Below are 25,796 nucleotides of genomic sequence, written 5' to 3'. Positions count from 1 at the left end.
GATTCTAATTACCTTTATTGCCTTTGAGGTTATATGTTAAAATGTATCCTACCTGCTTTTCTTGAATACTACATTAAAAATGCACTACTAGAGTACTAGAGTAAGTTTATGCAACCCATTTATTTTAACTGTTCAGCAATTAGTTTCCCAGAACTTGCCTCACAAGCTTTTTACATATGAAGTCAACAAATATTGTTTACAATTAGAGTTTGTCAACGGTTACTTCTTTCAAAATGGCTTACCTGTACCAATGAACTTAGTTGAAAACTATGTCAATTGTTGATACATAAGAGGAAAAACAGTAACAAACAATAGACACTCAGATGCTACAAAAGGTTCTGAGTAGATAGATTCTTATAGTTTTCCTGAAATCAACTGAAATTTGCACAGATAGAAACTTCTAGCCATTGAGATCTTCTTGCTGAATCATAATTTTAAAATACTAATGTCAAAACCTGAGATTCATTGGGATCCAATTTTGTACTATCAGGAATATTTATAAATATAGTGTATGATAACTATATCATACACTAGGTTCTCTGACAACATGACAAACAAAAATGAAAGATGCAGATATACACATATTTTGAAATTTACTGAAACAAAAATATTATACAACAAGATGTATTCATTCATGAATTTACCTCAACTCTTCGTTTAGAACTAAGCTTTCAGCTTTCTAAAATCAACTAATGACCATTTTCTAATTAAAAAATGAGCACAGATAGACATATATTCATCTATACTTAACCTCATACATTAATGCTTGCGTAAGTCATAGCATTGTACTAACAGCAGCCTTGGGTGTCAGGACTGAAGTTTAGCCAACCTTTGCTTTAAGAAATGACACCTAACAGAAGAGGAAAAAAAAACCCTACAGCAATAGTTCTTAGGAAGTTTCTCCACAATCAACACAAACATACACATTAGGACACGAAACAGACTAAAGATTTTCATGAACCGTATCAATCACGTTCCATTATATCCGAGTTCACCTTCAGCAGATTTCAATGAATTACTAGTAGAATCTCGAGGCACTGCACTTTGCCATCTCTTAAGGTGAAAACACTGTTTAAACACTTTCACTGACTGGGAAAATCAAATGCTCGAAATGATACACATTAATCCTGACTCAAATGGTTGAATTACCTGCTAGCAAGGTCTCACACTCTTCAGCTTTCAAAAGCTGAGAATCATGCAGAAATAACCCATCACATCACAGGGCTGAAGTTCCCAAGCTCAGCTATGAGACACATTTGTAGTACACGTACAGGAAAGCAGGAGCCCAAATGTCTTCTGTTTTGCATATGCATCTCTGCCTGAGCAGAGGCTGTGACTGCCGCCATCAGTTAATGGCAGTAGTGGCAGGTGAATGGAGCAACTTTGGAAATCCATTTTAAGGCAAAGGCTACAACACCTGAAAAAATGCAGAGCTATATGGGAGACGTGAGACCACAAGTACATTCTGCAAGTGTTATCACTAACTCTTCCTGGTAGAAGGGACATGGATCTTGGGAGCAATTCCTCCTTCCCCATCCAATCACAGACAAGAATATTGCTTACGAATGCTTGCTTCTCTCTATAACAGGGAAGTTTAAGTAATAGGAGAAGTGGTTCACTGACTATCCAGAACAATTGCTCAATTAGACTTGATCACAGACAGTTGGCTTTAAACATTGACCGAACAGCCACACAGATTTTTATACTTCACAGAAAAATGCCTGCAAAGGAGAAGTAACCTTTTTCTAGACATAAGCAAAGACAAAAAAGCCAATTTTACTAAATCATCGCTTTTCCCTTCACACCTTTCGGTGCCATTTGGCAAATACTGCTAATTGTCACCAATGACCTTTCTATGACAAAAAGTGCAAGAATATGTGAAATCATGACAAAGAAGTTAAAAGTGAACAACAGGTGAAGTGACTGGGGATGAACAGGGAAAGTGCTGTGGAATAAAGAGTAAGATTAAAAATAAGAATATGACACTGAAAAGGTATGTAGCCACAGTAAAAACTGAAACAGAATGAAATGTTGAAAGGGAACAGATATGCTTAAGGAGAACGGAAATGGTATAAATAGTGACGGGTCCCAAACTCTAGGCAAACATTTAACTTTCCTCCACAAAATTTTATAGTTTAAACTCAAGTTTAGGAACAAGTTCCTAAGAGACTTAACACAATTTTCTCACCTAACTTATCTACAAGAATGCCTTATCGTAATGGAAAGCACGTTTTGTAAGGTGGCTCAACGCTATGTCTTGCTAAAGCAAGATTTAACCCTTTACTCTGAGAATCTGTTCAACATCAAAATTAACAAAACTATTAACTACAGTAATATATTGGATCATTTGCATTCTTCTTAGAGATAATAACAATCTTCCAGCCATTTTCGTCAGTGTTAACAGGATCAGGCCCCATATCTTTCAGGAAATCCAGCAAATTCTTATTGCACAAATTCTAAAATTTCCGAGAGTCACACATAAACAAGAGTTTGTAAAGAAGACTGGGTCTTCTGCTTAAGACATTTAACTGAGTATTTTTTTCTTCCAGAAGAGGCCAAAAAACCGAATCAGTATATTTATAAGTAAATACTGTACATTCAGAGTTTACATGAACTTACCTTTGCATATAAAAAACACAAAATGATTGTCTACAATTAAAAATCAAACACCATGACATTGCAATAATAAATTGATACAAAACACTGAATGCAGTGCAATGTGTAGCATTCATATTCTTCTGACAAATATTTTCACAAGCAGCCTTTTTTGACACATGAGCCACACGATTTCACATGGGGATGCCATTGTAGCATTTACAAGTTTAGTAAAGCTAAGGAGTTACATAAACAATTAGAGGAATCAGGGAAGCAGGATGGCATGTGTCCAGTACACTCCGTAAGAGTGTCTGTTGTTGTTTTTTTGCTAAGGCAAAAGCTTAAGAACTAAGGGTTTGCAAAGCAGATTCAGCAGACAGTAGCCAGAAACGGTGGGTATTTTGGCGCATGCTTGGATCAGGTGACAGTACAGACTGAAAACTATGGCAGCTCACTGAAATGGTTACAGAAAGTAATGGCCCTGGATTCTAGGTGGAAGCAAAAAGGCAAGCATACATAGCACTCAATCACAAGCTTTTCTAGCAAATCTACTGAGTAGTTTAGAGCAAGGTTTATCTACAACTTTAAGCAAAATAGTTTGGAAAAATTACACTGCTATTATGTGCCCTTTATTGGAAACGAAAAACTGAATATTAAACCTACTTGGATTAATGTCTCAAAATTGGCATGACATTTATAACAAAGTGGGAGCAAAGCACACTGTTTCTGGAGTTGAGGACTTGAGAAACAATGTTGTCAACAGGACAGTAGTCTATAAAAATTAGGCCAACTCAAACCTCCTTCAACTGAAATTTGATTCCAAAAACTTATTTTATTAAACAGCTTTAGAAGATACAAACAGCACTGTATTTATTTTGCGCCCTAACTGTTCTTTGAGTCAGTTCTACCCGCCATCAGTTCACCTATCTCTTTCCTTCAGAATATGAGGTTGACTTCTATGAGGCTGCAATGTCAATAGAACAATATCCTGTCCAAATCTTTCACCTGGAGATAATCCTAGGTGCTAGTAATACTTCCCGATTCATAAGAAGCAACACCTTGCCAAAGTTATTTGCTAAAGGGCCTTTCAAGATTTAACCAGAATCTGCATTATAATAGCAACATACAGATTTTTAAAAACTGAAAAAAAATTAAGTATGGTCTCTTGATTACACAGATGATACTCAAGAGTTACTGTATTATAGCTAAATCCCTAGACAACCTGAGACAATTACTCTGAAGTAGGAACTGTATGATTCATTTCAACCTATTTTAATATTGTATAAATTCATAAATATTTACATTTATAACTTAACATTCTGAAACAAGGAGGATAGCAATACTATGAAAGCTTTCGCAATCTACAAGTGACTCATTGTTCTGTTGTCTCAAAAATGGCAATGGAGACCTCAATAACATTCTTTCAAATTTAATCTTTGAGTCTTTCACTACACAGAGCCGTTATCCACACCTTCCTTATCCCCTTATTCTTATATCTTCTTCATTAAAACCGATTAATCAGCTTATACAGAAAACAAGTGTGGGATTTTTTTGTAGGTTTGTTTGGGTTTTGGTTTTGTTTGTTATTTTGTTGGTTTGTTTGTGGGGTTTTTTTGTTGTTTTGGTGGGTTTTGTTTGTTTGGGTTTTGTTTTTTTTTTTTTTAGAAACACCTTTGTGAGGTTTACAAGCACCCTTCCCTGGACCTTGAAGTTTAATTTAATCCTCTCTGGTCATCCCATAAATATTGAAACTACCTATCATCTTTCTAAAATATTTAACAATTAAATAAGCATACAAAAAGCCAAATCCTTCTGGTTGTAAACTTTAAACACAAAACCTGGGTATGAAATAAGTAAACCTACAACAGACTAACCTAAAGCTTTCAAAAGATTTTTCAAAGCCACTCTATCCTTTTCTAAAAATTACTCCTTACATTCATCTTCAAGACTAAAACATGTGAAAATGAAAACTTTGCTTATGATATGGAAACTGAGAGAAGTAGATTATTGGGACTAATCATATGAAAACTAAGGTATGCTAAAACAGCAGAAAACAGTGCAACCACACCACCAAAGAGAACAGGTACGCTTACTCCTACAAAGTTTAAACTACAGACAAAACATCCAGCCTGGAGAATAATATTGAATCATGCTTTTCTGCCAGATGAGGTCAGAGAGCACTTATCTCACTTCTCAAGCCCAAACTGAGTGACCAAAAAAGCAGGTTTAAGTTTGGATATTGAAGAAATTCAATTACCGAAGAAACAATTTTAAGAGCATTTAGGATTAAAACTGCATCCAGCTTTTATGCACTTACAGGATGAGATATTTCAGCTGGCTGATTGACACAAAACCATTCATTTGCAGGGTTATTTTTCTATTGGGTCAGTCAGGTCAAATCACTACATGATCACCAGAAGACTGCAAGAGCACATGGCAGAAATCATACAGAAAAGCAGCATCATTCCTTTTAGTGGCAACTCACTATCGAGGACTGTTAGCTTTAAAACCAAGATCTACCCCAATATGGAGAAGCAGCAAAGTGTTCCTCTTAGTAGCATTCCCATCAAAACTCCTGAATTCTTTTCTTATATTCTGAATTCCATGAAAAAACTTACATCACCGCTAGGAGGCTAGAGAATACTCTGTTTTTTTCTTAAATAAAAAAAAGAAATTACTTTAAGTATGAAACACAATTAACACAACCTCCATAGCTTCTGTATCTCTGATATGGGTGAATGTATTTGTAATTAAGACAGAAACATATGGAATTATACTTCCATTAAGGAATTTTAAAATGGATCAGATGTTTTTACCCATCTCACCCCTAAAAGGGAATTATAAAAATCCCACTTTGAAGTTTGGCTTTTGGAATCCTACCTTAACTTCCAATCAGCTCTCTCAGCCATATATTCCTGAACAACTTTATATTCTCAACAACCCCAACAGCAAGCCTTAGATGTCTCTCCCTGCATTTGTTCCTCATCTCAAGTAAATATTCCTTGGAACAGTTTAAATGCTCAGACACCTAAAGATTAGCATCTTGTAAACCTTATGACTGACATCACTAAACACAAGTATTTTATACAGTCCACCATGACATTAACATCTGTGACAAACTAATTCAACTTCATAAATCTAAACAGAATGTCCCAGATCACAAAACAAGAGTAACTACTTGCATTTTCACACTGAAAAAAGCAAACCTCCACTGTTCTACACTTTGTCTCAGTCACACATTGCAAGTTATATATGTAATTGATCTTGGTGATTCTTGCATGTTTATTCCCTTGACAGACTACAGCATAATTTAACATTTTCTAAATATTAAAAGTAATCTTTGAGGCAACAGTTTTCCATAAACTGGTTCAACAAAATCTTCTGCAAATACCACCAAGCATTAACTACACAGCCATAACAGTAATACATCCTATAACTTTTGCTTTTAATCATAGATGAAGGTCTGACAGAAAACAGCACAAGCAGCACAAGTATCATCTTGAAAATAAAAAAATAATAAAAATCCTGCAGTAATCCTAAAACTGCAGTAATAATTTAATTTACAGTTAAAGGAAACCGCCATGTGATACAACTTAAATAAAGTTTTTAAAAACTAAAATATAATCAAAAGATACAGCATTTAAACACAAAAAAGATGTTCAGAGTGTTTATATCTGTATATATTAAAAATTAAAGCTAAAATTAAACTATTAAGTATCACTTTAAAATAAAGGTTTACCATGCTTCCTTAGAATTATAAAAGGTGAAAAGTAATGCCCAGACATAACAAAATGTTAAACATTAGAAATTAATTTGTCTCTGGAAAATCAGTGCACCAGGCCTAAATACGCAACTTCGTCGCTCCAACATTTAGTTGTTATTTTGATCATTCATCCTATAATAGTGAAGTCCTCACAGCTGTGCATAAGGTTCCTCTAATCATAAGATGAGTGGGACACTAAAGAAAATCTAGAAACCTGTTTTAATTCATTAGAGTATTACCCTACTACAATAACAAGGGCAAGGTTTGCCACTTTGAAGAGCTGCTAGGTAATAAAGAAACTACTTCTTCTATCTTGTATATCTTTGTTGCTTTGTCATCTTGGCACAATAAATACAATCTATTTTAAAACATAAGCAATCTTCAAAGGACATATTCAAATGAGAGCAACAAAGGGGCTATTATACAAAGCTGGATACACTATACTGTAACAAGACAGATAATCTTAAACCACATTTTATCTACTTTATAACTACTATCACAAAATGAACTATGAGTATGATTTAAAGCTTTAAACAAGCTAAACTAGCTGGAATCTTAAAACAAGCAACAATAATACTAATTTATCTAACACAGTCCTTGAAAGAAACATACAGCATTTTAAACACAAAAAAAATAATGTCTCAACAAACACAGACAGATGTTCACACAGAAGACTGTTCCTTTCTTGCTGACTGCCACACAGACTATCTACCTCACTGCACAACTGCAGAAATACATTATTTGGTACAAAATGATACTGCCTCTGTATTTCCTATTAATTGTTGACACTCCTCAAGGTTTTACTTGTTACATTCACAGAACCTCTGCATTCATTATTTCTATGCACTCACAACTGTTTTGTTTGAAGACAAACTGGTCAGCAAAGCCTCTCTGAACTTCTGGATCCAAGGAACATTTTCTACAGTGCCTTTTGGAGTGAGTTCAGGACCTCAATGAGACCAAATTAAGAGACCAAAAACCCAAGCCTTACAAAACCCACTGAAAATATTAGTGCAAAAGGTCAAAGACAAAGTGCACTAACAAAATCCAAAGTACAAACTGAGAAAGAAAAAAAAAAAAAAAAGAAAAACCACCACAAAAAAATAAACCCCCAAGAAACTATGGTACTTCCTTATAAGAAACATGATACATTGAGGAACTTCAGTCTTCGTACTTAGAAGGAAACGCTCTTGTGACTAATTCAGCTCAGATAACAATCTCATCCCGTTAACACTAGTTCTAACTGGCCGTAACAGGATTACAGAAATAACTCTGGTTAAATGTTATCTGCCATTATCCTACAATGCTGTCCGTAGACATTTTACAAGGAAATATTTACTTGCAGTTATGTAGAGTTAAGAAGGTGTCCTTTCAACTAGAATCATTCTAGTCATCTTCTAACAGTAATACATTTTGAGCCAGGCAAGAAGTTCTACAACTCTATCTCTGCAACCACAGTGTGACATATCATAAGGCTGAAAAAACTCATTGTAATCCATGAAGGAAATTATATCAAGATAACAGTTTTAGTCAAGCCCCATATTTTGAAATCGGGAAGAGTTACCTGCAAGAATAACAATTTGCTGCAGGACCAAGGTTCTCTCTTTTACATACTATCAATTCAAAACCAAACTGTAGTGGTGCAATAAGCAACAGCTTAAAGGAGCATTTGTGCGGTGAAAAGACTATGATGGCTTTCACAATATTAGCCACATTTCAGGGAGACTTTTAAATCAATATGAACAGATTAAACAGCATTACTTACTACTACGCAAAGAATTCTAAAACAAAGATTTTAAATGCCAAGTTCGTTAATTTATGAATCTTTAACAGAGCATAGGAATACTATTCCATATTCATTGACATTGTCCACCCTTTGTTCAGTTACATAAATATCTACTCAGGCCTCTCCAAAAGAAAAATAACACTCAGTTCCAAAGAAAATTATTTCATTAATATAAGGGTGCATCTGCTTCAAAAAGAGTATTCAAACACCATTCACATTAACCATAAAAACCATTTAGGAATAGTCACTCCTATGAAAAGGTTGCAGAAAAGTAGAGTAAAATAGTACTGGAAAACAATCGCACCCCTCACTCTCTTCAGAAAAGCCTCTGACAAGTGCCTTAACCTCCCATTATTGCATCAACACACACTGATGTAAAAGTCAACCTGGAAATTCTCCAAGAAAAGGCGAGAGGTCAAGCTTAAAAAGTTGTTTTCCTACTAGTTTGGAATGATAGCCACATCAGACACTGACAAAACCATTCTGACATTTTCTACTGTGTTATTACAAGTATGCCACATTTACACCCCAGACAGCAGAATGAAATTTGCACATTCATTGTATGTTTGCATTTCTGTGAAACAAAAGCATTACAGAATGAAAACGTATTCAAGCTTTCCTCTTGCATTTCCTTATATACAAAGCTAGAGTTCTGGAGAATTTCACACTCCAACAGCAAGTCTGGATATGACACAAGAATGTCAGGAGATCCTTAGGAATTTTATTAAAAATCTTCTCTCCTTCCATGTTTCTGACTACTGGAACTGAAGAATCACTGCTGAAGAAGCTCCCTGAATAAGGAGTTTAAAAATGTAATTATGTGAGAACACTGGATGTGTTAGTGCTATGAAACTCTCATATGCAAAAGCAGTGTCTATTAAACAAGTTCCCTGCACTTCCTAAGGAACGTTTCTTCTCTGTATTTAACCTCAGGGAGAAACTTTAACAAAGATCCAGACTTCTGGATCCAGAATTCCTTTCATGTTTTTGTGTTTGTATTACATCAGTAACATCCTTTTCCAGAGACAGCACCAGAGTATTTCTTCCACTGTATTATGTGCCCTCCTTTCTATGAATTTGTACTCTTGTGTCTCTACTTTTATTCTGCAGTTTCATCTCGATCATCATCTTTTCATAATTTTACAAACATTTAAGCAATTTTGTCATTGAACTGTATGCAGTTCCCAGACGTTTAAATAGCTGCTTTTCTGTTCATCAAATAAAGTCAGTCTTTATTACCACGTTTGATTTTCAAGCATCTTCAAATCTCTGACTTTTCACCACCTTCTATGCTGTCCTGTTGTATCTTACACACTTAAACAAACAAGTCTCCTCTGCCATTGGCAAAAAAAAAAAAAAAAAAAAAAAAAAAGAAATATTCTTCTATGCTACACAGGTTACTAGTAAGCTTAAATCAAGCCTGAACATCTTCAGAAAGGAAAATAATTTTAGCCTGCTTATGACTGTGATTACATTCTTGCTAACGTGAATGTCATGTAAAGATGTATTGTTTTCCTTAAGCTATATAAACCCCCGTTCTTCTTCAGGCCAATTATTAGCCAGCAATAACAGAGATGGCAATAAAGCTCTGGAAGGGGGAGATGAATACAAATTTTATCCTTTGGTTTCTCAATAACAGATCTGCACAGCATATTTGTTATTGTCTAAGATAGAGTTAACTTGTGTGTATTCATCACACATCATATGTAATGACTGATCTATTCTCCTCCTCCTGTCTTCTTCATTCAGCAACACACCTAGCACTGCAAAAGAAACATACTTCCAGGAACATGAGCATAACCTGCTCAGTCCCTAACTGGTAGGATTATTCAAAACTGTTACTACAGAGCTGCTGACACATCAAGGCACGTCAAGAACAAGACGGTTCTCAGTGAGGTATTAACTCCAAAATTACTGTTTGGTTTAGACCTCTCTACTCCGAAATTTTTGCATTAACCACCACCTCTGGGTATAAAATACATCTGTATATATATGCCTTCTTTTTCCTGTTATCTCAAAAAAAAAAAAATTGGGCTACTGCTTTGGATATTATGTCAAGAAATTAACTCACGAGTTCCCCTTGGCATCCTAGGCTTACATTTCTGGATCACTTTCTAGCCTAGCTCAAAGTATGTTTATTGTCTGTATGTAACTCATTTACTCCATTATTCTAATAAAATTCTTCCATGGTAACATCCTACTAAACACTATCTTGAAGAACCATCAATTAATTCAAACTTTTCGAGGTAACATACAAGATGAAAAATTTCAACACATTTTTAACACCTTGGATTAGACTGTGCTATACCAGTAATAGATCTGAGAATTTCATAATATTATTTTCATATGGAAAGTAAAATTAAAAGATCATAACTTTAGAACAAGCAAATAAACCCAACAGAACCAGAAAATCTCCTAACTATAATATTACAGGACACTAACTGTAGCAAGGAACAAGGATATAAAAATGAGCCAACAGTTTTAGGCACGAGCTATTATTGAACTATTTGTAAAATGAAAAATGTACACAGATAATTTGAACTGATGTTTATAGCATGACAGACCTACACTGCAACAGTAAAGTACCAAGAAGGAAAGTTTGTTTCTGGGGGAAACAAACCCCCAGAGCTCAGCTTTGCACCTTTTTACTATGCCAGCTTTAAAAAACATCAAAGTTTGGCAAGGTCTGCTGGCTTGGATATTATATGTAGAGAAGTTATGCCTCCCTTTCTTCCAAAGCATGCTTCATTTCCAGACAGAAGGGGGAGAAAGGGGGGGGGTGTATCTTTATTTCTCCTTCTAACAGGCCAGTACTCTGTGTAGCTCTTACACAGACTGCATCATCAACTCAACCATTCTCTCTGCAGCTGTATAAAGAAGTTACATTCTTTGATCCCTAAAACTGTATAAAAAAATAGAATGCTGTTTTTTTTTTTCACGTTAAGTGTAAAAGTGATTAAAAAGTACAAATAATTATGCTCTAAGTCCTGCAAGCTGATTGCATTTTACAATACAAGATTTATGAACCAACAAAACCTGGACTACATACTACCCTTCTCTTCAAACAGATAGTCCTCTTCATCTATTTTCCATTCTCTTGGACAATTTTTGTATCTATTAGTTAGAAGAAACACATTCATCAATTTCCTGAAATTAACAGAAGCACAGCCATCCTTGAAGAAAGTGCAAGCTCATGCAAAACAAACAAAACTAACAGCCCCCCCCAAATCAAACCAATCAACCCTGCAAAAAATTCATATATAAAGAAACTAATGATCCCAACTGTATAAATGAGAATCCATTCTCTTTTCCTAAATTACTTGCTTCACGGACACTGAGCTGAAAACTACTAAAACTAATCATCCGAACATTCAGCTTTCCATATTGATCTTAAAGTATTCTTAGCAATACTATTTTATACTAAAACAATGTTTTGCAATTTTAAAGAAAGCCTTTAACAACATTAAAACAAGACATTTAGGCATTTGATGATTAAATAGATTTAAATTTGAAGCATTAACATAAATACCCTATGGCATTTCTAAGAACTTCACTGAGCTGCCATAATTTCTGTCAGCATATGTAGTACTGAATGACTAGTAAAATACCTGAATTGAAACTATTCCAGTCTAGCAGTTTGTATGATCTTGTGTTACCCATAATTCCGACAAAGGCTGAGTTCAAAACAGCAAATTAGTAGATCAGTTATAGGAGCAGAATAGTGAAAAAAAAACTACCAACAAGAACACAATTGACAACACCACTCCACAGGAACTGGAAAGACACAGACAGCAGAGTTAATAAGAGGCTGAAATAGAAAGGGAAAAAAGGAGCATGCTATAGCAATCTAGCACTAGGCGTGATCAAAGTGTACAGTATATAGCAATTATTGTCTTATCGATAAGTTCTCAATCCACATTCAAATGTACTTTCCTCTTCTACGTTTTCCTGTTTATTCATTTGCCAGTTTGTTTCCTTTAATATTTTACAGACTTATTTGACTCAAATACTTAGTACGATAATCATTATATCAGAAATTTTTTTGTACTTCTTCACCTTCCCTCCCATAGACACGTGCCTTCATTCCCCCTTTTGGTTTCATTGTTTTGCAATATACTGAGTTCAAAGTATCATGCATCTTACATTCACTTGTCAGGAGCAATCCACAAGTCCCACAAAAACACTGCAAAGAGCCACTTAGTTATGCAAATATGCACCTCTATCTTCTCTTATTTCTTATCCTGCTTTCGGTCAGTTCGTAAAAAAGAGGAGTGCACAATCCAAGAAATTAGTTTTTAAAACTTCTGAGAAAAATTGATTTTTTTTTGTTTTGTCTTAAATAAATTTATTACACAGTAAATTTTGCACATAGGTGACCTGTATCAGAAATCTGTTGTGAATACAGAAGCCTAAAACAGCTTTGTGGCAAAGAAAGGGAGGACTCGCATAAAAACTATACTTTGACATTTCTCTTAATCTTCTCTCCACTGTGTAAATAGATCTTAAACATCGGGGAAAAAAGAACAATGCTGTGTACTCATATGCCTTAAAAAAAATAATTCAAAGTAGGGTTTTTAACCCAAATTAAGTCTCGGATTTTATTTCATGTTGTCAGTTTACTGAATCTTTAGATCAGCAACAATCTACCTGCTTGCAGAACTAGTTGCCTTGGGCCAAAGGAAGAAGAAAGAAAAGGAAAAACAATTTATTTTTTTTTAAATTGCCTTTAAAGATGCATTTCAACCAACTTTGTTTTATTACTCCTGACTAGTGCATGCAAAACCACTACAGGTGCTATTTTTTACTCTCCTCTGCATTTTTAAGTGTGCTGTTAACTCTAACTTTTTACAGAGTATTCCTCAGCTTGTCTCAGTGAATACAACAATGTCTTCAGAGTCAAAATTCACTTAATTCTGATGTCAGAACTAGGACATGCAAAATACACGTTCCAGCAGTGATGTTCCCAGATAAATATTAAACAAAAATCTTAAACTACTGTTCAGTTATGTTTCCAAGAACAGAAACAAAGCTGTAAAGGTTTTATAAAAGGAGGTTAAAAACATGTATTGAGCTAAATTGTAGTCATTAGTCCTTAAGGATTTCAAGGAGCTGAAAATTAGAAAACATTCATAGTTAAGATCAAGTATTTCATCTTATTTTTGTTTGAAAACTTGCATCGAGTTTTAATATTAATAAGTAATTAAAACCTCAATAATTCAAAGACCGCTTTTAGTGCAAAGTTATTGGATTCAAAGTACTTTGTTATTTCATTAACTTGCTGAAAAGTTTCTCACTAAAAACATACCCTCCAAATAACTATTATTTTTCCAGTTTAAATGATTGTCTGAAAAATACTGCTTTTAATATACATTGTTAGAATGGATTTGGATCTATTCAAATACTGATATGTTATAAAGTTATAAAGATTAGAAGTACATGATCATTATGACTGGACTTAGGCAAGGAAGTTGTTTTTGTGTTAACATACCAGGGTTGTGAATGCGATCCAGGAGCTTCACAGACCGTGCACTGACAACACCACCAACGTGGACAAGAAAGCCTGGTGGAAAGGTCGTCAAGGTAAAAAATGGAAATTCCTGTTATGATTAAAAACAAACATCAAATGATTGCTTACCAACCACTACTGATTGCCAATATACATGCAGTGAATCGATAATTTCCCTGAAATACAAGCGAAGCATTTACATTAGGCCAAACATGTCCTTCAGGCTTACTAAGCACTATGTAATCATACATCTTCATATACCCACAGTATAACAAAAGTAGTGGTATTATACAATGTAAGAATGCTTTTCCCCCATAGAGTTGTATCTCAGCTCAATATCCATAAACAATCAAAACTTTACACATTTGTGTTAACAAAGCCTCTATTGATCTACTTTTAAGATGGCAGCTAAACAACGGAATTCTACTTTCATTAGGTGATACAAAAAAAGGAACGTTTTTTCCATTTTTTAGGTCTTATTGTTACAACTGACTGCAGTTTGATCCTGAATCACAAGGTAAAACAAACTGTAGTCCTGCAAGAATAACAAATGTCTTATTACAGGAAAACACCTAAAAAATATTAACAGACTGCTCTGCTAGTGCAATAAGCTCTAAATGTAACAAGTAAATACCCATCTTCTAGAATTAAGTATAGGTCTTTGAAACACAACTTTAAGTTCTTAATCTATGGAAACTCAACTCCAATTCATTTGCATAAATTACTTTTTAACAATTCATAATTAAAATGAAGAATTAATAATTTTCAGCAACTACTCAAAAATGTAGTAACAGTAATTTTTTTATGACACACATGTGATGCAATAAAACAGTCGTATTCAGTGGAGGTGAGCCCAAAACTGGAAGATTTTATTTTCTACAGAGACATTCTATGGAATGTCTAATATACACGTAATAGCACACTTATGGGGGAAAGGCAATAGATTTATGTTCAGCAATTCTAAATGCATAGAGGCAGAAAAATAAAAGAAGAATCATGCAACCATGGTTTGCATAGTCATGACGATTAGTTAAATGGAAAAATAAACACCATAATTTTATATGAGAGAAAGTACATTATAGATTCCTTTCTCGCATACTTGAAGCGCTTGCAACAGTACAGTTCAACTGCGCTTCTACCTAAACAGTGTACATGCTGCAGATTAAATGAGGATCACGGCTCTTCCAGCAATACATGACACGAAAAGTCCTCTTAAACTAAAGCCCAATGTAGATTTAACAATTAACACTTCAGAATTCTTAGCACCCTTCTTATGAGAACTTTTACAACTTTTAAAAGGTCCTACAAACTTCAAGTTTTTTTGATTTTTGTTTGGCCTAGACTTTAAAAAGTAAGGGGCAAACTCTGAAATCAGCAACCATGGTATCAACCACCAGAAGTAAAAACAAAACCAACACCAAAGCCCACCAAAACCTGCAGTCGTGCCTTATGATGCAATTAAAAAGCAGGAAAATTGCACCATGGGACCCCGCAAACCTGCTTGACTAATCTGTATTCAGGAGCACCGATGGATCACTAAAGAGGGCTACAGGAAAGATTTGCCCAGAAGGTTCTAACAGATCACAAAGTACTTTGCAGGTTATCAGAACAGCCAGAAAGCTCTGACTACAACACAGTCCAAACTCCTCTTCTGTACATTTTTCATGCCGAAAACCAGAAAAAATGCAGTACACCAACACTTTGTTATAATCCTTTTTCACTGGTTTCACTGGAGCTTTTATTATCAACTGTTTAGTGATGCACAAGTATACTGATAGTATCTGCCCCTGTATAATTCCATGACACTCATTCTGCATAACTTATATTTTTATATACAACATACACATTTGCTCTGTCCCTTGAATATAGTTATCTAACACTGATGACATTAAAAATAATTAGCCTTCCCAGAATTATGGAAATCAATCAAAAAAATCTACTGCATGTGCCACCTGTATAAAATTCCATTAAGCCTATATTACATTTACATTTTATACATACATATATATACTTACACTTAAATTGTGCTAAAGCAGTATGCGGTGAACAAAGTGAACGATACTCTATGCTCTAAAGCATAAGCAAATCCAATCCTTTTATTCTATATGGAGATTCAGAAATTACTTCCATCTTTGGTTCATTTGCATAAGGCTGTGTACTGCAAGTAATTTTGATGTGTTCAGACTTGCAGTTTGCCTGATTCCCTACACTACAAATCAGGAATAAAATTTAAAGTAGTAACGTGGTCTTATCTCAATCAATATATTGATACTTGCAAGTCTATATAGATACATGCTAAAATTAGCCGTACGTCCTGTCAGTCAATTTCAGCCACAGACAAATCTGGGTAACTGACTCACCAAACCATTCTGACATTCTCTTATTCCATTAACAATGTCTCATTCATTCTGATGCAGACAGAATCCCATCACTTCATAAGATGGGCTTTTTCTTTTTATCTCTCCTTTTCTAAGTTAATTTAGAGGCTTTGGGTTTTTTATTATGATATTGCTCAAATACAAGTTCTAACCTCAATAACACATGGTAATCTGTAATACTTCAGAATTATAAAGCTATACTTATTGCATGGAAAACAGATTCTGTAAGAGACAGATGCAGTGTTTCCATATTACTAATCTCCTCTGTTACTGCAATTTGCAAAGGACTACCTTTACATCAAGGTGATGCAAGCACAGAGTATTCCCGTGTGTGAGAAGACACAACAATCTTAAAGTTTCCAAGCTACAACTGAAGATGGTCAATCACTTCACTAATACCAATTCACTACGCCATTTCACAGTCACTGACTGCACAGACCACAAAATAACTGTCACGGGTTTAATCCCTGCAACTACATATGATATTTTATAGTTAGCATTTGGGGAAAGTTTGATAAGGTTACAATAAAATCCTCGTAAATTTTTATTTAATACAATGTTTAAAAATGTTTGTGTATGCGCATACATGTATTGCTAGTATTCTTCTTTTCTAACTACATTTCATACAAAGACGCACAAAATAATGAAAAAGCACATGGAACAAGGCTACGCACACATATCATTTTGGTGTTAGTGGCAGCTGAAGCAGTTCTCAGATTCCCTTCCAGCCATTCACTCATTCCCATCATTGTGCCACTCCCTCAGATAATGCTTGTAATATTCAGGTATGTTCATAGAGCTTTTTGGATTGAATCAGAGGAGGGAACTGGTCCACATTAAAATACTGTTAATTTCCTGGTTGAATTATTTTTATTCTACGCACAGTTACTGTACCACCCCATAAGGCGGCCACACAAGCCTACAATTTTTCTTCGACTGTACTGAGGGGGATGTTGCTGGAAAGAAAAGTTGCTTACATCAGCATTTCAGCCAGAAGACTCATACAGAGAACTGCACTCTAACACAACAGTTATCTAGCAGTGCTCTTCAGAGATGAAGATCAACAGATCTCCATTTTGAAAAGGCAGCAGTAAAGATCTCTCAAGCACTTGCAAAATACAAACACGGGGGGGAAAAAACCCCAGCATTTGTCCAAGTTGAGGTCAACAGAGATACAAAATACCATTGAGAGCAGCACTTGGCCATTTCTACAAAAACATAGGCTAATTTTTTGTGAGTAAAGTAAGCTCAAATTTTCCCACTAATGGAAATATAGCATACACATTTATAGATAAAAATATACACAAAGATAGCTGTGCTATAGTTACACTTGCTATTAACAGGCACGCTGCAAATTGCTAAAAACATATTCATGTAGAACATAACACGTATGTGAGTTTTCCACAGCTGGTGTATCTTCCCAGAAGAAATCAAACAAGATTACCCAGCTAACAAAATCTGTTCTGGCTTGCAATTAGGGTTAAGTAACACGTTAAACACACATTTGATTAAAAAAAAAAAAAAAAAAAAAAAAAAAAAAAAAAAAGCTGTGGAGACATCCAGTTAAATGAACTGGCTTTAATATGCCTTAGCATTGCCATATACCCAAGTAAACTGAACTAAGACTCAAAAGAACTTGCCATATATCTAATACATGTGGAAATATATTATACGCATTAAATTTATTCTTTGTTTTCCCAAATAAGCGCTACTCTAAGAAGTAACTAGAGTGCACTACTTACATGTGCAATATTAAAACAGAGAAAAATAAGTGTTCATTCTAGCTAAGTAATTCAACCTTAATGTAATCATAAGATGTAACCATAGCAAAACCACATCCAATATGAAATTTTCAGAAAGACAGTATGAACGTTTTTTTTTTCTTATCAATTAACAGTCCACATGCTTTGCTACATCTTCATCAATAACAGATTCAACACGGTTTACAGTAATTTTTTTCCACTAGACAATACACAGGCCTGATAAAAACAATGTGCAAATAATTCAAGCTCTAAAAATACATGAAGTGCTCTTAATTTACATTAATTGTTTTTAAAAAGCTTCCTAAGGAAATAACAGATCAGCCATGAAATGCTAGCAAAAACAAAGGTAAAGAGAACAGGCTCTTTTTAAAGCATTTTTTTTCCAAACTGAAACATTAAAAGCAAAAAGCCATGGATTTGTATTTAAAGAGAAATTAAATTTTTAACTGAGATGTATCAACATGCAAAATATTAACTAAGCAAAAATATGTAAGTCTGATAAACGCTCTTAAAAATAACAGAACAAATGTAAAAAAATCCTGCATAAGCAAAATTACAAAGAAATCTGCAAAACCTCACAAAAAAGAAAATCAAAATATTTCAAATAATTGTTTAGAAATCTTCAATACAAGAAAAAAGGGCTACAAAGAGTCACACAGCGTTTTGGAACATACCCGCCTTCTACAGAACCTATGAGGCGATCCTCCCTTAGCAATGGGTAACACAAAAAATGAGAAGAGAATCATCCACTTACAAGTAAATAGCTACTATTTTGAGTATTTCACAGATGTAGCTCATTTTGTTTTCAATAAACATATACAGCTCTATGTAAGTAGTTCAGGTAGACAGAAATTGTAATTAAACTAGAATTTATTTCTGAATAGCAAAACATTCACATTTCTTCCTTCAAGACATCTCACTAATAGCATTTTGACAAAAGCAGTATATGATCTACAATAAAGTTGCAAGGACTCATTCCAAAATTTAAACAAAGAATTAAAAACACTGTTTTTATTACACAGTCTATTCAGCATAACAACAGATGGCATTTTTAGTCCTATAGAGGTTCTCCAAAAAGCTGTAAGTCTATAAAGCCCCTTTATTGCTCGGGAAGTGGTTTAGGTTTAAGTCATTGTTTCTTAAAGGCTATGTGCACACCATTTCATGTAGTAGAACGAAGGCTAAATTATGCATCGACTCTATTTTTCAAAACTTAAAGTTTTTGCAATTCTAAATGGGACTTTCACCTTGTTTAAAGCTATTCCAGCGTTTCCAAATTTGGCTTCTGTAAAAACTTAACTAAATACATGATGGTAACTTACACATGCATCATTAACTTATAGCAAAAATTAGTGCTATTTAGTCTCTGTAACTGCTTCTTGTAATACCAACTATAATCGCTTGAGTGCTGTGCGCATTACAGTTATTTGCTCCACTTTTCTTAATGCTTTAGTAATATGTTAAAATTTAAATAATGTGTGTATAAAAGGGCTATTAAATGTTCAACACTTGCAGTAAGTTTTCAGAATTAAAAATTGCATGTATTTTTAAACAGAACTAACAGGAAACATTTAACTTACTACAAGCTTTAGTAGATCAGAAATGTAAGTATAAAATGCCTTACCCTTTGTTCCAGAGCTGACTGAGTCTGCTGTCTTAAAAGAGTTTTAAATGGCCCCCCTTCTTTTCCAGCACTCCCACTGCCCATTCCTAAAGAGTATTAGTACAAATGACATTCAAAGAAACATATATTATAATTTGTAAACAAATTTTAATTTAAAAATATATAAAATAGTCATTGAATATAGTCAAATTATCCCCATAATTTTAATTTTCAGAAAACAAAAAATACTGAGCATCACATTTTAATTTAGGGGGGTAGAGGGGTGTTTCAGGGTTTGGTTTTCACATGATTAGCAGTGTTTTTTCAGAGTTTCGACAAAATGCCCCTGATCTAAGATCTTTTTCTGCTGTCAAGGTGAATTAAAAAAAAAAAACTTCAAAATACTAAGACTTAAAGAACTATGCTTGCATTCTTTCCTATGACATATAACTTCTTTTCTTGTTACTATTGGGAATTTTGCCTATGCTTTCAATACAGATCTACCTTCTCTGCTTTTCACAGAAAGTTTCTACATAATCAGATTTTCAGTCCTTATCAGAAAGGGCTGCAAAGTCATCATTCATTCCACACTGTTTAACGATGCCTCTCTGCCAGACTACTCTACAGTCAAACATCTCTACTATCATCCTTTTAAAAAAGAGAGAGTAATAAAAATCTGGCTTTCTGAGAGTTTCAGAGTAACTAAATCACCTTTCCTAACCACTGGGAAGAGACTATACACATAATTACAGCAGTAGCTATATAATGCATGACTGGGACCAAGAAGAAAATTGCAAAGGCAATACACATCCTTTGCTTTGAAATATAAACTCTTTCTTTAATATCTATGCAATGAAACATTCGCTCATCTGATTCATTCAAATAAGCTAAGGACTACTGCTCAGCATTTAAAACTGCCACACTTATTTGATTACTATATTTGCACACACATAACCTGCAGATTATCTGGAAATGAAACTAAGAAATTAACTCCAATTTTGCATAATATGGGTAATTCTCTCTCCTTCTTTCACATATTTTACTCCCACCCCTACTCCCCAATACAGGAGCTTTTCAGAAGAAATAGAAAGTTTACAGATACGCAAATATCTTTGCTACTGAATTATCTGTTATCAAGGAACTGTACTTTAAACTGAGTGTGTTGAGATGCAGGTTATATGTATGACAGTGAGCTATTTGCTCAATGGTTAGAAATCACACAAGTAAAAAAATAAGCACATACCAAGATTGTGTTTTTCCTAAAGTAAACACAATGCTGGCGAATCAGATTTTCTTGGCAAAATTTCACGCCTAAAAACATACTATCATTGGTATTTCTTGTATCTAAAACCAGCCGTACTAACTTGACAAAGTGAAAATAAACACCTGAGTTGTATAGGAAAGCACAGGATAAAGAACCAAAAAAAAAAAAGCATCAGGAGCAGGATGACATACAAACACCACAGTGCAAACAGTTATGAAAGAAGCAAAGATTTTCTTTTACAGAATTTCTAACTAATTTAACCTAACAATTCCTTGCTAGTTTCCTTTTTCTTCTGATCAAGCATCTAATAAACATGAATGAGATTGTACATATACATCAAAGTGCAGTTATTTGTTTTAACCAATGACTGGGAGATCTGGAAATAATACCGGACTTAATTATGTATGTTAATTCATTCCTAACATTTTCAGAAATTGCTAGGCTATTATCATCATATAATTATATATAAAAATACTATAATTTTTAACAAATATTTTTAGCTGTTCTTGGATAAGGAAACAAAAATATTAGTATCTGTATAGTCCCATTAAACAAGATTAAATTGCTTTTATTATTTGGCATTGATTCAAAACATAGTTGTCAGGGACTATACAATATTAAATACAGACAAACATAGCATAAGTACTGAATATGAAACAAACTCAAAAATACAAACTAATCAAAACAGTTTCTACAGAAAAAAGCGGTAATATCAACTATTTAATTTAAATCTATGACAATAATGCATGTCAGTGAAATGGAAGAGGAGGCAGTAAAAATAAAAAGTTTGTACGGGCCTTGTTTAAAAGATTAATTTAAAGAGCAGAGTTGCTAGCCATCTGACAGCCATTATTTCAATAAATTATGAATGAATTAATGGGCAAGTGCTTGTTCCATGCAAAATATAGGAACAACAAAAGTGAAGAGAATGAGGGGAATTTAAAAAAAAAAACAGTAAGTTATTTTACTGATTACCAAAGGAAATTTTGTTAGGGAAAAGGAAAAAGTTCTGTAGCATAAACTACGTATGTTTCAAATCCTCTAAGATGTTCTGAAGCTGTTTCAAGCTTCTGGGCAGAGGTGAGAGATGGTATGAATAGTCATGTAGCCAGCAGTTTTCAGAGGCTAATTGAACAAAAGCATAGGGTTATAGAAGGCTGTGCGTTAAATGCCCCCATATCAAATAACAACAACATTTTCTTAAAACTTTGTTTAAAAGGCCATAATAGATTGATCCTACCAGAAGCAGCCAGAAGCAGCTCTTCAGTGAAAGAAACACTTTTCCTCAGAACAACTGGGCTGACATGGCTAGAGTGTAGAGGGTTAAGGCTAGACCCCGAGAGGAGGAGACAGGACTTTTTAAGATGTGGGGAATCACAAGAGAGTGTAGGGGAGCTGGGAAACAGGAAAATCCTAGGTCCCTGTGGGGAAGGTGCTGTGGAGGAAAGTAATAGAGACAAAGAGATGTAGATTCAGAAGATGACTAAAGAAACAGACGGAAGAAATCAAAATGAAGCTTTTTTTTTTTCTCCAAATGAATCAGCACTTAGTGCTAAATTATTTCTCAACATATAAAGAAATGGAATGACAATACAGCTCCACAATGTGAATGAGAAGCATGTTCTCAAAAATCATGACCTGATCAACTTTATTTTGAAATTATGTTTTTTTTTTTTTAAAAAAGCCATGGTAATCTAACATTTATTTTAAATTTTATACAAAATTTCATAACAAATACTATGGAGTAAACACTAAATAACACAGTCTTCTCACACACTCAATCTGATTACTTTCATTATTTAGGTATAAAAAGTTATTTTCCAGAGAAGTCATGGATTTGTTTTATGATTTTTAGAGTCATAAATCTTGTAGAATTCTAAGTTCCCACAAAGAAAAGGAGGTCCCACCTTCTCAATTTCCTCCAAACATATACTGTATCACATCAAAACGTATTACCTGATTAAAATATGTCATGCTTTTTGTCAGCCTGATATTCTATTAGTTCACAGTGGTATAAAATATATCACTATTGACAGAAGTCTAACTTCAAACCAAAACAAGCTTTCTCAGTACAGAATAATTTCCCCTCATATTTAGACCAGATATAGACCAGAATGGATAACACAATCACAATCGTATTTTATAAAAGACACTAAGATAATATTCTCCTGATTTGGAACTACTAAAAACTGAAACTTGGATCTGCTTAACCATCTAATCTCCTCTATTAGTTATTCATATTGAGAAATTGTGGTATCTGCACTCTTTTTCCAGGTTAGTCTCCATCTCAAACACGTGAACACACTAGCTACCTGACTGAGAAGAGGAATATAATGTACTGCAGAAACGTCAGAAAATACTCCATTTTTCATATCAGCCAATCTGAGTAATGAGTATGTCAAATTTAATAGTATTTAATATGTCACATCAGATGTTTGCTTTTTTTTTTTTACTTTTTTAAACGCTAACATCACCAACTTTCATGCTGAAATATTCCAACTTAATAACAGTCTTAGGAAATGAAAATGGATGTCTAAATGTATACAGTAAATTGTTAAAAACAGCATACTGAATTTAGTTATGGAAGTATCTTCCACACATCATATTTTTGGTAAAAGGTAAAACAAACAACTCAAGAGACACTGTCCTTTTAAACTATTAAGATTCAAAACCTAGTACATAACACCAAGATACAGAATTTTCAAATGCAACCAGCAAATCCTCTTAAGACAAGTTTCAGTAGCAGAGTTAAAAGCTGCTAAAAAGACAGTGCTAGTAAACAAAAGTATGCCCACTGCAGCTTTAATACTAAAAAGATAGCTAAAAAATATCTTTACATACTTGAAAAATACCTAAAAAAGAAGAGGTATCAATTACACAATCTGTTTTAGTTCTGAATGAACTGACTAAAGATGAGAGGGCCCATCCACCTACATAACACTGCCAGGAATGATACAAGGTCACCGCTTTAAAACCTCAACAAATTCACAGTGAGTTGCCACTTTCACAAATTCATAACACTTACATCTATAAAGCTGACCATCTATGTTACATTTTAATCCTTTAGACAACATGATTCTTACCATGGAAAATCTGATCAAAAAGAAACAGGTTTTCAAATATTCAGTAAACCAAACATGAATTTGTGGTTCTCCTACATAATAAGCATCCAGTTATATTTGTAGGTCCTTTAAACAAGTGACCACCATGGGTTATCAACAAAAGTCATTTACACAACAGGACCAAAAAAAAAAAAGTGTGCTTTTGTTTGTTCCTTTTTAAAAAAACAAAAAACAAAACACAACAGGACAGAGAAGATGGTACCAAGAAAGACATCTTCCTACTTGGAAACATTTTTTAACAGATATCTAAGGAACGAACTGGGTAAAATATTTAATATAACTGCATTTGAACACAACATTTAACTTATCTGCTTGGGAAAATTCTTGAAAGGGGCGTTATCAAGAAAAGCTGAATCAACTATTTTAATATGCTTAAAAATGTCTAGATTAGATGGAGACAAGGAGTGTTGTGAGCTTCAAATACCACAATTTAAAACATGACTTAAAAAGCAACAAAACTTTTATGAACAATTCTGCAAAGTATTTTGCCCTATGGTAGCAAAACTCAGGGCATTGGTCAAATAACAGAGAAGAAACAGACAATAATTCTTTGAATTGTGCTGAAAGTATTCCTGACGTGATTCTAAGCACAGACTGGAAAACAAGGCAGGAAGAAACAGCAAATTGAAGAAATTATGGTAGACCAATGGAGAAAGAAAAATGCTTTTTGAAGATGGTTGGAATATAAGTAAGTTACTTTCAAAATGTATGTAAAGCCATTTCCATATACCAAAGAATAAAAAGACAGCAGCTCCTACATTTCTAGTATCGATATTGCAAAAAGGAGTTAAAAAAAACAACCTCACAGAGAAATGTATACAATGTACTTAGAGCACAACACATTAGGCTTGAAGACTACATAGTTTTAGTAACACCATCCTTAACACTGTGGTGAGAAATGTACTCCCATGATTTGTAATATGAAATGGAGGAAATAAGAAAAAGGCCATTACTTGGGACTCCCTTACTGCTCTGAGATGTTTTATTTCAACTTGAATACAGTTGTGTTAGAAATGTCATTTTAATGTTATCCAGAAGAGTGGAAATATAGGCAGGATTTAAATTTTCACCCTACAGAAACCCTTTCAAGCTTGAGGTGTGCTATCTGAAGTCTCCAATTTCCACATCATTTTGATAACTTAAATGCCAAAAAAGCAAAAAGGGGTTGAATGAAAATATAAAAAGAGAAACACAAATTAAACAAAAAGTGGGTGGAAGCGCCTTACCAGTTTTGGGTGTCAAACTCAAATCTGTGTCAGAAGAAGAGGACTGCCGACTGTAGGACTTGGAAGGTGAAAAGGAATAGGTTTGGTTTTTCAGAGGGGTGGAGGGTCCTGATGAATGAGTATTGGGATTGGGATCTTCATTGAAGGGAATCCTGCCAGAAGAAGGTGGAAACATATTCAGTAATCCTGTGCCAAAGGACCTGGCTGACAGCAGCATGATCCAAACACCAGGATGGGACTGGGGCAGGGCCAGCAGCTATTCCTTAGGTGCGAGACTGGGGATGAGGCCAGAGGCAAAGAAATGCTGTCTTACCCATTCAGCATTCTACAGATAGATGCTGATAATCTACAATGAAACAAGTAAGCCAAATGAAAGGCATGAGATGTGACAAAAAAAAAAAAAAAAATATATATGCAAAAGAAAAAACTGAAAACAGTTTATGGCTTAAAAAACTGGTCAAATACACAATGCTTTGAGTTAGTTTAGTAAAGAAAAAATGATTTCAAATTATATTTGTGTTTATACATATTCATACATTTATGTATATACACACATATGCATTTTAAGGAAAAAAAAATAATGTTTCCTTATCCTATAGCATCAGCAGCATGCCACAGCTAAAAACAGAGCAAAGAGGAGAATCTTTACGGGAACAACTATATTGACAAACAGTTCACTTATGCACAGACTGACTTACCTGCTCCCTAAAGCCATCTCTTCCACAAATGGCACATACCCTTCCTATAACCTTTTTAATACCTAAATATCACATTGGAATTATGCTTGACA

The 25,796-nt window shown here is 34.2% G+C and overlaps 1 protein-coding gene across 1 annotated transcript in view; it reads right to left on the bottom strand.

Moving 5' to 3' along the window:
- Positions 1 to 25,796, bottom strand: part of C2CD5 (C2 calcium dependent domain containing 5) — a 68,278-nt gene that overhangs the window by 25,380 nt on the left and 17,102 nt on the right. Inside the window, exons 9-12 of the mRNA XM_082498654.1 lie at positions 25,007 to 25,158; positions 21,899 to 22,093; positions 19,416 to 19,501; positions 13,633 to 13,741 (exon numbers count right to left, since the gene is read on the bottom strand). Of these exons, the coding sequence (XP_082354780.1) occupies positions 13,633 to 13,741; positions 19,416 to 19,501; positions 21,899 to 22,093; positions 25,007 to 25,158 (542 nt within the window). The remainder of the gene's footprint in view (positions 1 to 13,632; positions 13,742 to 19,415; positions 19,502 to 21,898; positions 22,094 to 25,006; positions 25,159 to 25,796) is intronic.

The sequence above is a fragment of the Vanellus vanellus genome (assembly GCF_965231255.1).
Source record: "Vanellus vanellus genome assembly, chromosome: 1".
In the NCBI taxonomy this organism is placed as follows: Eukaryota; Metazoa; Chordata; class Aves; order Charadriiformes; family Charadriidae; genus Vanellus; species Vanellus vanellus.
Note: the sequence above shows the minus strand (reverse complement) of the source record. Positions and strands in the feature narration are given on the sequence as shown.